This window comes from Leptidea sinapis, chromosome 11, assembly GCF_905404315.1.
Source record: "Leptidea sinapis chromosome 11, ilLepSina1.1, whole genome shotgun sequence".
Taxonomy (NCBI): Eukaryota; Metazoa; Arthropoda; class Insecta; order Lepidoptera; family Pieridae; genus Leptidea; species Leptidea sinapis.
This window is the reverse complement of record NC_066275.1, coordinates 10,294,361-10,309,827: the sequence shown is the minus strand read 5'-3', so window position 1 is coordinate 10,309,827 and position 15,467 is coordinate 10,294,361. Positions and strand designations below refer to the sequence as shown.

The 15,467-nt window shown below is 33.3% G+C and overlaps 3 protein-coding genes across 4 annotated transcripts in view; 2 read left to right on the top strand and 1 right to left on the bottom strand.

Moving 5' to 3' along the window:
- The window catches only part of LOC126966856 (programmed cell death protein 2-like), a 285,939-nt gene that overhangs the window by 120,327 nt on the left and 150,145 nt on the right, over nucleotides 1-15,467 (top strand). The window lies entirely within an intron of this gene.
- LOC126966880 (protein N-lysine methyltransferase METTL21D-like) lies at nucleotides 1,313-2,834 on the bottom strand. Its single transcript, XM_050811165.1, has 3 exons — nucleotides 2,387-2,834; nucleotides 2,110-2,305; nucleotides 1,313-2,036 (listed from the first exon to the last, which is right to left on the bottom strand). The coding sequence occupies exons 1-3, from the start codon at nucleotides 2,638-2,640 to the stop codon at nucleotides 1,806-1,808; spliced, it is 681 nt and encodes a 226-aa protein (XP_050667122.1). The 5' UTR covers nucleotides 2,641-2,834; the 3' UTR covers nucleotides 1,313-1,805.
- Nucleotides 3,129-14,310, top strand: LOC126966869 (ATPase H(+)-transporting accessory protein 2). The gene is made up of 8 exons (XM_050811149.1): nucleotides 3,129-3,294; nucleotides 3,369-3,499; nucleotides 3,614-3,712; nucleotides 3,789-3,932; nucleotides 5,419-5,562; nucleotides 6,095-6,224; nucleotides 6,655-6,794; nucleotides 13,972-14,310. Exons 1-8 carry the CDS (start codon nucleotides 3,255-3,257, stop codon nucleotides 14,143-14,145), a joined length of 1,002 nt encoding a protein of 333 aa, XP_050667106.1. The 5' UTR covers nucleotides 3,129-3,254; the 3' UTR covers nucleotides 14,146-14,310.

Below are 15,467 nucleotides of genomic sequence, written 5' to 3'. Positions count from 1 at the left end.
GTTGATTTACCCTTACTACTGAGCCTTGACTTGGAGTGTCTCGGTTTACCATGTAGGTTCAATTTTGAATTCGGGTCATATGTTACAAATTTCCTGAATAATATTTAATAAGTATATTCCATTTTCACTTTGCCCTTTAACTCCAGGAAGGGCAGGCGCAGCTGTATACAAAAGAAACTCAACAGGACTGAAGGCGCCAAATAGCTTCAAAAAAGGACATCGCGGCTCAATTAACTATGCTGAAATACCCAATATATTAAGCAAGAACAAGATAAGTTTTCGCAAAAATGAGCCGAAAGAATGCACGTAGACGTAGCTACCGTTCTACAGCAGAGCCGCTCACGGTAAGGTAATCCTCAAGGTTTGATGTTAGGAGTCTTGCCAGGTAGAGCGTAAAAATAATAGCCGCTACAATTTACTTGTCATGAATGGGTGGTTCGGCGTCAAGAAAATATTTTCAGGCAGGTGATGGCAACAATCATCACCTCGAGGTACTCCAAGGACGAATTGTGAAGCTCGTTCAAGTAAGATTAGACTAACAGAATCCTTGAGGTTGGATATCCGCACCTGGATGTTATTCTATACTCAGTAACCAGATGAAAACGACAGAGCACGCATCGTCCTTGGCATCCCGAAGGAAAATATACAGGAGCTAGCCAACCTCTTCCCTCGCATAAAGTTTGTCAGCATCCGCAAGTATGACGAGTCAGTAGTATAGTAGCATCCCATGAACTGGGCATGGGCTAGAGTAATAAGACTATTTTTAAGAAGTTGGAGGAATCTTCTGCACAGTGATAGTAGCTAAGACTAATAACACCTACTACTACCTCCAACACAGTCAACTTGCAACAGTTAATCTATGATGGATGCTGGAAATAAATGCGACCATAGAAAAATACATGGCCTAAGCATTATCTGGCCGAACTTTTCATAGATAGCACTACCAAAGGTTAACCACATTAATTATACATATATTTTTTTTAAAGTAGCATAATTCATGTAGGTTTACAAAGTAATAAGTAGTTTATTGTTCTAGCTCTTACTGTCTTTATGCCTGGTGACACAGAGGAAGAGAATATATACATCTCTGGTGACTTCTGTGTACCAGGCAGGCAGCAAAAGAACCTATAAAATGTGAGGATCTATCTAACCTATAAAAGGCTATAGACCCTAAAATTCACGTACCTGCAGGATCAAGCAGTGGGATCTTAGGCTATTGCCTCCTATGCAAAAATAAGTTTCAATAATAAAGCAAAATAATACAAGATAAATTTATTTAATTCTATCTCTATGATATCTTCTAACACCTAAAATGATTATTATATTATAATAAAAATATATCACATACTTCACAAAAAAGATTAAGCGGATTCTTAAATTTTACACTTATACTAATATTACATGATACACCAATAATTAATCTGATTAATAACATAATTCGGCTAAATTAACTACATATTTGAATACTTATCACAGAATTGATGTTTATTGAGATATAATTTGGTTATTTGAAATTCTCATTTATAATTAAAACATCAAAATGAATTATATTTAAAAATTATAACCCCCAACATACTATCACTTATTATTGTTATAATTATTGGGATTCATCACTACTTATTGAACTTATAACTAGAAAATATACATTAAATTCATTGGAAATATTTTCAATGTATGTGTATTTTATAATATGTGGCTCTTATAACGTTTATAACTCTTAAACATAAATTTAACATAATTAGGTACATATAAATAATTCGGCTAAAGCAATGTATCTATCACCACATATCATAACTATACAAATATCATTTTTTTGTCATTTTTAACAACACAATGTCTGCTGACCTATAATTAATATGCTGTTGTTCTTCTGGAATACTTTCAATGTAAAAATACTCTGATATCTTTTCATAGAATGTTTTCCACAATTTTTTTTGAACATCGGAGTCCCGTAGCTCCTGAGTTAGGTATATAGTTGGTTTCTTTGTAATTATGTTATTCAAACATTGTAATGTCTCGATAAGTGGATCAATAGCCTGCAATGGAAAAAATATGGTAGAAAAAATATCAACTAACAAGAATAATTGAGAAAAATATAATTTAAATTACATCTTCATAGTAAACACAATCTGCCAACAGTATCATGTCAAATTCTTGTTTCTTTATTTCAGAATTATTGTCTCCCCATACCAAGGACTCTGCTATTGCATAGCCACCCATACTAACAATTTTAGATTTATTTTCAGCAATATTTAATCGTAACAATGGTAATGCTTCTGGTAAATCAGTGAGTGTCACCTGAGCCCTAAAAAGTTAATTTATTAGTATTATAAAAACTGTACATAATATATTATGTTTCCATTATGGAATTTAGAGAATGACAAACCCCAATGTTGCGGCAGTAAGTCCCACAACACCTAAACCAGAACCCAATTCCAAAACTCTTACACCACTTAAAAAGTCAGGTTTGTGATGGCACATCATCTCAAGGTATTTTGCCAGGACTAAAGAAGCATCCCAGACAACACAATTAACATCACCCTCTAATTTTTGGTAAATTTTTAAAGTTTTCAAACATACTTCTATATCTATCTCACGAGGAAATAAATCATTAAGATGAAAAGTGGACCTATGCGACATTTAGGCCTCTTTTAATTTTCGGACTTCAACTAATTATTTCATTTGCATTGGGTAAAACTAAACAAATTGTAATGTATTTTGTTGATAAAAAGTTTGTGGCCAACAGTTTATAAAATATTATATTATTTAAATTAACTAATAACTGTAAAATAAAATTACACTTAGAAGTTAGAACTTAGAAGGCATCGCAAGTACCTACGTCCTACGTAGGTTTATAAGTGAACTGTCAACGTCATATGTGTGTCATGTTTGTGTCATATATTAAATTTTGTCATCATAGAGGAAAACCACGTGATGTAACAACAATTTCGTTCAGAAATTTCCTATATTTTTCTCTATTTATATTTAGGTTCTCCTATATTTTCACATTAAAATTATAAAACGCATTATAATGTTATTATATTAACACAATATTAAATTAGAAGTAAAATTGCGTATATTTACCTGACTTATATAAATGATGCCACTACAAAATAATTAAAAGCGATTCCAAATCGTTCCAGCAATTTTTCATTTGGGTAACATTGTGAACTGAAATCATATGACAATCGTCAAACTTTACTGCAAAGTGCAAATCGCAAATGGGTGATCACTGATCAAGTTCATTGTTAAAAATGGCTCTGTATTGGATTTTGTTAATTGTATCCCTTATAGGTGAGTTTCTAGTGGTTATTTATTTAACGCTAACAAGCTTTGAATGAATTTATTCTTTACTGGAATATTTTTAGGTGTAAACGCTGAAGGAGAATTCACAGTCCTACACAGTCCCAAATCTTTGAGATTTTCGAGCTCCACTAAAACGTTAGAAAGTTTTCTAAAAGAGATCTTTTCGGCATCACTTGGTCTTTCTGTAGAAGGGGTATGATTTTTATTTATAATTTATATAGTTATCTTGTATTTATTCACTCACTTAAGTTATATTGAAGACGAACTACAGCTTGCACTTTACTCATTTCAATTTTATATTCAACAGAATTCGGATTGGAATGGACTTTCTATAGTTGATCCATTTGATACTCCAGAAGCAATTGTAGAGGTCTATGTAGATGGTGTTCCTTCACTTGGAAATTCAGTAAGAGCTGTATATAATGGCAAAATTATTCTTTCGTAATAAGATATACCTATTTACCAATTTTCCTATGTTCTAGGCTGGACTCAAAGCAGTTAGCTATGGCCTTACAGTTGATGAATATGAGCCAGAAACCTTCTTTGCCATTTCACATAGAATCAAACAGCGCTTTACTAATGGCCAAAATAGACTTGTTAATATAAAATTATCAGAGCCTGATGATGTAAGTATGCTTATAATTTTCCAGGTAATTCCAGTTGTTTATTCGCTGTTAAGTGATTATTTTGACACTAATTGTGTGTGTAAACAGTGGATATAATGAATTGTGTCCTTCCAGCATCTAAGACCTTTATTTATTAATTTTAAAGTTTTCTCAGTCTCTGCCCTGTGAATTTATATTTAAGTGTGAAGAAACTAGCCAGTATCATAGATGCAGAAAACAAGGCTGGGCCATATCATGTGCTAGAAGATTTAAAATGGTTTAAACAATCAAAGTGTGATATTATGAGTTGTATATCTAAAATGGTATTCTGATTTCTTCATAGCCATCAATCATCATGGCTAACTTCAACAGTTACTCTGGTTAAACAAGTCTACTTTATTTAATACATTCATTGCTAGCCCTAGTAGATTATATATTATCTGTGGAGCATGAAACATGCTAGTCTTAGACCCTTTAACACACAATATGTGGTTTTAAAGACATAGAAAGATTTGCCATAAAACACAGAATATTATTATATTGTGTATAATTATTTTTTGTCTATAATTTTGTAATGACCCCAGTATGAATGCAGAGGCTTATGCTGTTATTAAAATCACATATTGAAAATAACTACTTAAAAATATTTTGTCCGATTAATCAAGATACCAGCAAAATGAAGTCTTTAATCACCAACTGTTGGTAGTTGTTATAACACATACACAGCATGCTGGTGTGATTCTCAATAAGATTAACATATTTTCCAGGGTTTCTAAATCACACAGAGATTTGTAAGTTTTTTAAATCAATAGACCAAGGTACTCATTAGACATAAATTTTAATTTTGAAAACACCAAAACTAGATAAACACGTAGTGAAATTAAAATACTTTATATCATGTGGCCTTAGGTATTAAATATTAATTCCAAGAACACACCAATTTACATCAATTTGCAAGCTGTTCTTGAGTTATAAAAGGACAGATTGACAGTGTCAGTCAGTCATAAAACTTTGATTTATCACAAAAATAAATTAAATTATGGACAGGGCCAATATATAATTTTTATTGTGAACTAGCTGACCCGGCAAACGTTGTTTTGCCATATAAAGTATAATTCACGCGATAGTTTTATAAGTATATATACAATAAAATATTGCCTATATATATATTGTACATCATTTTGTTCTATGGTCAATAGTTTTTGCAGCGCACGCAAAAATAGGTTTTCGATTTTACACCTTGTGTTACAAAATAGGAATTTTATTACGGATCCCTAATTCTGAAAAAAAAAACATAGCCTATAGCCTTCCTCGATAAATGGACTACCCAACACTGAAAGAATCATACAAATCGGACCAGTAGTACCAGAGATTAGCTCGTTCAAACAAACACTGCAGCTTTATAATATTAGTATAGATAAGTAAATTAAAAAATTAAATGATGGACAATAAATAAATTGGACTTATTTTTTGCAATCTAGGTTAAAATTGTTTCATTTGTTTACAGTTGGCTTCCTATTCTAATTTGTTTGGAAATATTCCTGCACCGAAGGTTGGAAAACAACACCTACAACATCTGAAATATGACAAATATGAAGAAGATTATCAATTCCTATTTGAGCTTGAAACTTTAAAAGCCATCATTGAAAAGGTAATTTTTGTTTTTTTTTTTTAAATGAAAGCAAAAAAAATCATAATTTTTAGATCGGAAATACAATGTTATCAATTACTTACAATAAAAAGAAAAAATGTAAATTACTTATAGATTGGGAATCTAAGTATGTATATAGTTTTTGCTTAGACTATATTTATGGAAAACAAATTCCACTGATAAATGGTAATATTGGGCATGTGTTTTTTGGCAATATTGTAAATAATTTTTATTACTAATTAAATTTCTTTGTTTGTAACAAAAATGGATCATCAGTGGATCAAGGTCACACTAACTGGTTGTGTCACAAGTGCTAAAAAGATAGTTATTATATTATCATGCCATTTTTAATTATAATTTTATTTTTAAGGAGCATGGCAATGACACAAATCAGCTCCAAACACAAAACTGTTACAATTTATTACATGACTTGTTACAATGTAATGTAATATTCATTTTAATTCTATAAAAATATTTAAATTTGTAATTCAAGTAAATAAAGATAACACAGTAAATAACATCTCATTCTCAGATCAAGTCTGGGGCCATTGCCGCTGACAATGTTGTAGACTTCTACAACTTCCGAATGACATCACTTCACACATTGTCTGATTTCCACGGTCCCATGTCTCTGCAAACCAAGGAAGCAAAGAAACTTCTTGGTAAATATAAATTAGTTTTACTTTGTTGTTTAGGGTTAGGCCATTAGGTAAGTCTGTCGCCTGCGAATTTCTGATTCGCACTGAAGTTGCTGAGCGGAATTGTATATATTTTATGTACAAGTCAAGCATACCTATACAAATATTACATTGGCAATTAATAACCCATTCTTAAATTTCGTGTGAATAATCACCCTTTTTGCATAGTAGTACAAGTTAGTAGCAATCTACTTACTGCATTTTCAAATATCAGCTGTTAATTATATGTATTACTCTAAACCTGTGAAAAAACAATCTCCTCTATTTGACTGATCTAAATACTGAAAACCCTTTATATGCAAAAAGAAGACTGAGACCTTTGAACCCTCATGTCCTGTACATATATATAATTTATGGCTTAGAGCATTTTCTATAAATGTATGTATTTTTACAGGAGAAACATTAAATAGTTTGAGTGAAGCTTTTGTCAAGGCCTATGACGGGTCTGTGCTGGTGACTGTGGTGACCACAGACGTGGCTCACACCAGGCGTACCGTCCGTGCCGCACCTGCAGATCCCATGCAAGAACCCTATGTGAGTACTGATTTGTTTTTTTTTGTCTAAATTTTAAACGGTCCGTTACTGTGTATACGTTTGTTATAGTGGTGCAATATTGACACTGGCTTCCAAAACTTCAGAATGTATTTGGTTTTTTTCGTATTTAGTCTTACCCTCTTTGTGATTATCAAAATTGTTGGGGGTACATATCACTACAAACTTCGAGGTCTCTATCATCGATTGATAAAGTTCCGATTAAGCATTCATCCGGCTCGAAGGACCAACTGTTATTATATAAGGGCATTTGGGTGGTGGTTAAAAACACCAAACACACAAGAATGCAAGTTTTATTTATCACACAATAATTAATAAAATATGGATATTATTATTATAATAAATACACAGCAATTTATTACATTTTTATTTGACACGATGTCTTGCTGGCAACTGTCATTTTCGGGCGGCGCTGCCAGTATATTATGTATGTATGAGCGTTTCGCTTACAGTCCATATTCCAGAAATCGTCACAATACTTAATACGTTTGTTTTTTGGTCGAAGTTTGCTAATTTATATCTAACAAACATCACATTATTTAGTCATTTATGTATGTCATCGCCTAGCATCATTATACCAGGATAATGTATCTCCTTTTTGGTTCATTTTGTACTATTAATCCTAGTTAGTTCAGCCAGCCAGCTAGGCAAAGAGTAGGAGTTTCATGGGAATAAGGATTCCAGGGCTATAATTACAGCTGACTTTTCAGCTCTAAATCATTGCATATAGATATAGAGGCACGCCTGTGGCATTATAACATGTAAATGTTTGTTAGAGGACTGCCCGCTGTCATGGATATGCCCTATGATTTTTTTAAAGGTAGATTCTACTTGCTCACAGTATGTTTTGTTAGCTGTGGCTGTACTTAAGAAAATTTTACGTAAAAGGTTAAAATCGGAACAGATATTACAAATTTGTTTTTTATAGGAGTTATATCTTAATCTTACAAGCAAAGCACCATCCTCAACAACACCGCCTCGACACAAAACCCGACCATCTCTACGTCAAGACGAACCTGGAGAGCCGGTATTTGTTTTATCCGTAGGATACTTAGAAGTTGTTTCAAACTTGTAATTTTTAAATTGTGTATAGTTTTGTTCCAGATGTATGATTAAAATTGACAATTTTAATAATGATCTTATCGTATTTTTCTTTACGTACAAAGTATTATTGTTGAGTTTAAAATTAACGTTAGATATCGATATAATATATAGTGTTAATTTCTATCTTGGGTGTAAGAAGCAGTAGGTAATTAGTATTATTCATATCTATCATATCATCACATAGTATTATCATTATCACCTATGTATCTTTATTAATATCAAAATCAGAGCCACATTTGTTCTGTCCCCTCAAGTCTAATGTTATAAACTCAAAAAACGGGCACTTTTGATTTATTCCAATCCTTATCCAATTTTAATCCAGTACTTTCAGTATTAACAATTGTAAAGTGGTTTTGATCATCCTGCGAGTATAAACGCTCGAATCGAAAGGAATATTTTTTAAAATTTTAGAATTTTCATATTTCTTAACATTTTGTTTTACTTGCCAGTAATTTTTAATATGTAGACAATTTGTTTGTAATTAATAGAATCCATATAACCTCTTTTGTTAAAGATTTTAATAGGTGTACAGAAAATATTTGGGCACCCCGTTTTTTTTTTTTTGCAAATGTGTTTATTTCCTCACGGCCCGCGAGTCTGTGTCCACATTACTATAGATTAGTAGTGGTCGGTGTGAAAGTGACATTCATTTACTTTAGAAAATTATATTCCCATATCTTTGATATAGAAAATTTAAACCTATATAACCGTAAATGTAGTTTGTATATAAATATTTTTTAACTATTTCTGTAGTTTTAAGAGTTATTATTTTATTATTATTTTTTGCAATTCGTTAATTATTGTAATCTCCATTGAATGTGACGAGGTTTTTAAAACCTTATATTACTAACAACTAACAAGTAAATTAAATTTAAAGGAATACTGGCCTTTGTTTTAAAGAGAAGGAAGTATTATGTCAATATTGGTGATCAAGACACATCGCAACAGCAAGACAATGAAGAGAATAAGAAGAAGAATGGTGTGTCCAGAAATATGCTACATGGATTCCTTAAAATAATTGTATACATTATCCTAAAAGGCCATGGAGGCCAGGATGATGACCGAGAGCAAGAAACTCAGCGGGCTTCTTCTTTTTAAGGCGCTATAGTCCTAAATAGTAACATTTTTGAAAATCTACTTAAAATACTTCTACAAATACTACGGTTCCAATTTTTTGACATGTTTATCTTCATTTCTTTATCTAAATTATCGCTGTTTCGAAAACACGATTACGAAAAAAAATCTCGATAGATTTATTTTTTGAAAAATAGTCTTTTTTATTTGAATTGTTTATATTATCATAAAACTATGATAGCTATAAAGACAAAACTTATTTTATTCAATAGTTTATTAGTATTTATAAGTTTTCATTGTGGGTTTTATCAATACGCTTTGTTAATTATTTTATATTAATTTTTTTCGTAATAACCAAACGCGACGTCTTGGTTGCATACTCGCTCATGCCAGCAGTACGCCCGTGACCACTGTCAAGGAAGGTACTGTGTTCGTGTCTCTCGGGCTCACATTACGTAAGATTTTAGCAAACAACTAAAAACCGGGAATCATAGTAAAAAAATAATGATGATGGGACTGCGTATTTGTTGAAATATATAGGTAAATGGAAGTTGGAAAGTACTAAAATAAAATTTACGTAATATTATTTTGAATATGCCACGCGGGAGATTTGTATGTTTGTACTTTAGGGAGTTAGAAATCCAAGATGGCCGCCGCGCAAAATTATGATTTCAACAATATGGATATCGTGTCCGAGGTGCCCGAGGATGCAGAAAACGATTTTGGGATCATTTTTGAAATCCAAGATGGCCGCCGCACAAAATTATGATAACAACAATATGGATATCGTGTCCGAGGTTCTCGAAGGTGCAGAGAACGATTTTGTAATCATTTTTGAAATCCAAGATGGCCGCCGCGCAAAATTATGAATCTTGAATTTCAAAAATAATCACAAAATCGTTCTCTGCACCCTCCAGAACCTCGGATACGATACTCATAATGTTGTAATCATAATTTTGCGCGGCGGCCATCTTGGAATTTAAAAAAAACCTGCACGATACAAGGCTAGTAGGGAAGCCCGAAAGTAAGAAATACTCTTCCACAATCGGTGTCAATCGCTCTCTCCCTTGAACAAAAACGTCTCAAATATCCGTGACGTTCTTTTCCGTTTCAATTGTAAAAAAAATTACCCTCATGCGCCTAAAGAAGTTTCACTTCAAAATGCATAAAAATATCACAGCATTTCGTACTCTTGCGCAACCGTTTTTTATAAAATATTACCCAGTCCTTCCGGGGTGGGGTCGTTGACCCGCATCGCTCGGCTAGTGTCTCAGCCATGCCCGTGTCGAACGTATATATGTACCGCTATAGATAAATACATTCGAGTGATTTTTGCCTAAAGTGTTGGGAAAACCTCGCCTTAAATAAAATTAATTTTAATTAATTTATAGCCTGAGGGCAGCCGCTTCATATGTGATATTATATAGAAAGTCATCGTGATTCCATATATTCTGAGCCAAACTGTTCGAGTACGCATGGGTCTTAAATTTTGGTATATCTTTTTCAACCCCACTTGTTGTGGCTCCATCAACAGAATCTACTTTGCAGTTGATGACCTGCTCAACCCCAATAATTGCATATTAGAAAATTGATATCGCTCTTTCAAATCTGAACAATTTGATATTTTTAAAGTGATAACCCTCACTTCTGGGATTAATTATACAAATTAAATTTGTAACCAAAATTTATGAAGGATGCGGAACTCTAACCCGCGACCACTCCGGTTCCGTCATTAATTGTATTCTTCTTGCATTTCGTGGCCAGTGGTTAATTCGTCCATGTTATATCATTATTTTTTAATATAGATAAGTTATATATATTATATACGTTTCAATATACTAAAAAAAAGAAAAACAGTGTTTTCAGGACACGGATTCATTGAATTCGAAGATTTTTCAACTTTATTTAAACATATTTTACTTTCGGTCAAAATGCGTCCTAATTTAGACGCTTTCGTGTTTCGCGATGAATTAGTCAGTAAAGTATTTGTTCCTTTTTTTATATAATATCATTGTTATTATTACAGAATCCTCCGCCTGAGACTGACGGTGATACAATAATTGCCGTAAGATACTTTGTACTTGAAAAGAAGTAGTTTATAAAAAATAATTTAAGTAACAGACATGAAATTGTAGAACTTTATTTTAGGTAGAATTTTATTCATTGACGATTTTATTGTTGAATTTTAAAGGTAAGAACAGCTCTTAGTAGAGCTATAAAGCTTATGCGAAAAGTGAACATTTGGTTTTGTTATAAAATCATTAAGAATTAGTTGTATTTATACTAATTACTTGCCTATCTAGAATTTCGCTGTTATTGGCCCTAATACCTCATATTAATATCCCTTTATATTGGTATTGTCATTGTGATATGTATCTTGTTGCATTATTAGTCTTTATCCTACTAATATTATAAATGTGAAAGTTTGTATGTCTGGATGTATGTTTGAACTTCTTTAACGCAAAATCTACTGAATAGATTTTGATGAAACTTTACAATAATATAGCTTACACACCAGAATAACAGATAGGCTATAATTTATAAAACTATAATGTGAATAAAAAAATATAAAAGAAATGTCATTGTTACTAATGAATACAACTAGCGCCATCTCTTATCAACTAGCAAGCAAAATATCAATACAATTTATATGGCAAAACAACGTTTGCCGGGTCAGCTAGTATTTTAATAATTTTCAACTTCACTCTCAACTCCACACTCCATGGTCGTCGTGTAAATTTTTGTACAATGGAGACTTCTTCGACTTTTTTTTTTTAATTGTTTTTGTATAATTTATCTGTTATAAATATCATAAGACAATTTCAAATAATCGTTAGTTTAGTTAAAATACATGTTAGGTTGTGTATAGTACCTCAGTTTAAATTTGTATTTATTTGATTTATATTTGGTTGCTGAGAGTTCCGTTCATTAATATTTTATTTTATTATTACAGAATGATACTATGACCGGAAATGATACGAAACGTGTAAGATGTTTTATGACTAAAAAGTAGTAATTTAATAGAGTACAGACTATAATTAACGACAACTAACAGAGTAAATAGTGTTGTAGTTTAGGTTGCGCAGAGTAGGTAGTTTGTAGTAATTTTTTATCTCTTCATGACTATTGGAAATACTAAATAGGTTTAATGTGTCTAACGTTGTTTGTGATTGACAATTTACAATGGTTTAAAAGAAACGCAAATGTACGATTTATTAAAAAGTACATCTGAACGCAGCTGACGTCTCTATGTCTCGTCGTCTCTATTGCTGTAGATAGAAGTCAGTCATCTTCAATGATGTTGGGGCGTCAAAAATTTCTTCATATTGCGTATTAAACTACCAATACGCTTAATTCAAATTCAAAATTCAAATATTTTTATTCAAAATAGGATGATCACTTATTGAAAGTCAAAAAAACTACCACCCATTCCAAAGTGAATGCCTCAGGCCTGAGAAGAATGGGCGCAACAAACTCAGTAATATAATAATTATAACCTAAACTATCCATTCTGATATTTTCTTTATGAACTTACTCATTTCCCCATTCAAAACGCTCTATTCGTAACTATTTTATTTTTTGCCAAGCCCATACTACTTACCGAGACCGCGCTATTTGGCACCAGCTGCCATTTTTCCTATTTCACGGCTATACCTACTCAATTTGGTTGCCAATACCTGTGTAGTAATAATATTGCGTAATAGTATGATTTACATTTAAGAACAGAAACGTATACATAGATTAGCTATAACTGTTTTGATAGTTTAAGTTGTGCATATTTATTAATAATAATTTTGAAATAAATATTTACTAATAGTAGTGAATCTAGTAGTAATGTAAATTTCAGTCAAGTTATACAGTTATATATAGCTATTAATTAAAAGAGTCGTGTATTATCTACTGCAGTTGAACAATCCCAAGCGCTTGAATTATTCAAATAATCTACAACATCACACAATAAAAGTCTATCGCTACGTTCTACGTAGGCGATTCAAATCGAATGCGAACCAATAGTGACACAAGTTTAATGCGAAGCAGTGCGGCACAATGCAGTAGTAGAACAGTATTTTAACTTCAAACTAGAGCACCCGAATCGACGAACGGACACGTACACACATTTACACGGCTGCTTAGGAATTTTGTGGAGACAAAATATTGAGTGTCACGCCGTACGTGCGCCGCTGAGACTGGTCGTTGTCCGAGTTAAATTAGCTACGCCTACGCCGCGCCATCCGCGTAGTCAATCTTTTTGTATGTACGAACCCTAACGCTCCGCCCAGGCCCCAGACGTAGGTATAAATTTGAAGAAGACCGCTGCGTAACGCTACTGTTCTAGTATTAATCGAATTGTGGATGCGGCGTGGCAGTATTGTCTGACGTGCGCGTGAGAAGTCCCGTAACTGCGACGCCGCCATTCAGTGACGCTGTACAATTGTCTCAGAAAAATCACGTAATTTCTTAAATAACACATAGGTACTCAAGAAGTAGATACGTACGGCAGAGAAGTGAAACTAATATTGAATACTTAGAGGTATATATTTTAAGGAGAATTACACAATTATAAATTATAGTTTTAACTAAAATGTCTGCCAGCGACATATATAAACAAACTATGAACTATAAACAAAAATTTTACACGCTCTCAGGCCGCACGGAAATAGTTGTTGTCAACATTTGGCGCGCCGTTTTGTGAACAACTTCATTCCTGTTTGGATTGCGTTCGAAGATATACTTATTTTTTCGTTTCCGTATTTACTTAGTTTTTTATTATTATTATTAATCTGTTACTGTCAGTTTCTAGCCTGAAACTTTCTTTACATTATAATTCGTCTCGTTGACCTTACTATACGGTCTATAATAAACCTATCGACTGATTGTTGTTACCGCACCGCGCCACTTCGCGTTTGCGGCAAGATCGCCTAAGTGGGAAGACGCTTTGACCATAATTATTAGCTTAACTCTAATTGTATTTAATTTTCAGGAGGATGACAAATACAGCTCGGACTACGCCGCCATCTTCAACATCCTCCTGTGGTTCGGCATCATCTTCACCTTTACCCTGGTCGCAATCGTTTACGCGATCATGGACATGGATCCCGGCAGAGACTCCATCATCTACCGCATGACCAGCACCAGAATGAAGAAAGACAACTAGACACTGTCGTCTTGTGTCTCAGTAGCACAATTTTTGTTGTCCATAATTATTTCCAGAGTTACGTTCCAATGAAGCAGAGTGTATTAGACACCAATGTTAACTTATTGTATGAGTACCTAAGTGTAAATTAGTGTTATTATTTAATTAAAATTATGTTGGAATCTGTTTTGTTTATTATTAATGATATTTCAAACATGTCGAACACAAAATAGTTGCTAGCGTGAACTTGGCAAAATTTTGGAGAAGTTCAAGAAGCAACAAAAGAAGTCTCCATGTCATTTTAAAAATGAGTATCTGAACTATCTATATGTATAAGAAAAACCCAGTGCTTCTGAGCACAGGATGCCGGCTCGAGTGGCACCACATCAGCTGCTTCTTCCAGTAGTGTGTGCAAGCACTAAGTATGTGTTTTGGACAGTTGGTTTAAAACGCGCTGTAGCTAGTGTAATTATTGGGCCAACGAGGCGTCTTAACATCTTATGTTGATCTTGAGCTGTACTGAGTTGTAAAAGGCAAATCGTATCACTTATCAGGTGTGCGCTCCATACCGCTTTTAGGGCTTAAGTTCGATATTTTAATTACCAATAAGTACATACATACATAAAATCACGCCTCTTTCCCGTAGGGGTAGGCTGTGGTCTCTCTTCTCTCTAAAGAAGTGGTCTCACTTCTTTCCACTTGCTACGATCCTTACATATTTGTTTCGCTTCGTCCACTTTCATTATTCCTTTCATACATGCTCTTCGGTTTAGTGTACCTACTCTTGACCTGGCCTTTTTTCAAGACGTCCCTGATTTGATCTCGAAACGTCCGCCTAGGTCTACCCCTTCCAACACTTTCATTCACACTGGCCTTATACACTTTCTTCGTCAATCGGTCTTCATTCATTCTCTCGACATGTCCAAACCATCTCAGCATACCTTTCTCAATTTTTGTCACAACTGACCACAATTCATTCCTCACCACTCTATCATAGGCCTTTTCTAGATCCACGAACGCGCAATAGACCTTCTTGTTTTTAGCCAAGAACTTTTCGGCTATGCACCACAAGGAAAATACTTGACTTCCTCTAGCTGTTTTGATGGATTTCCAGAAGAATCAATTAGTACCTAAATATATTCATAATATTTTATTTCCTTCTATTGAACAGAAATTTCCTGTATGTACATCCATTTATTTGGAAGAGAACTTATGCGGTCGCAGGTGAATTCGTCGTTTAAATAATACCTACTCACCACGCGCAGTAGACGACCAGTTTGAACAAACAAAATGCAACCAATGTACTTGGTACACTACCACATAAAATAAGTAGGGATTGTACT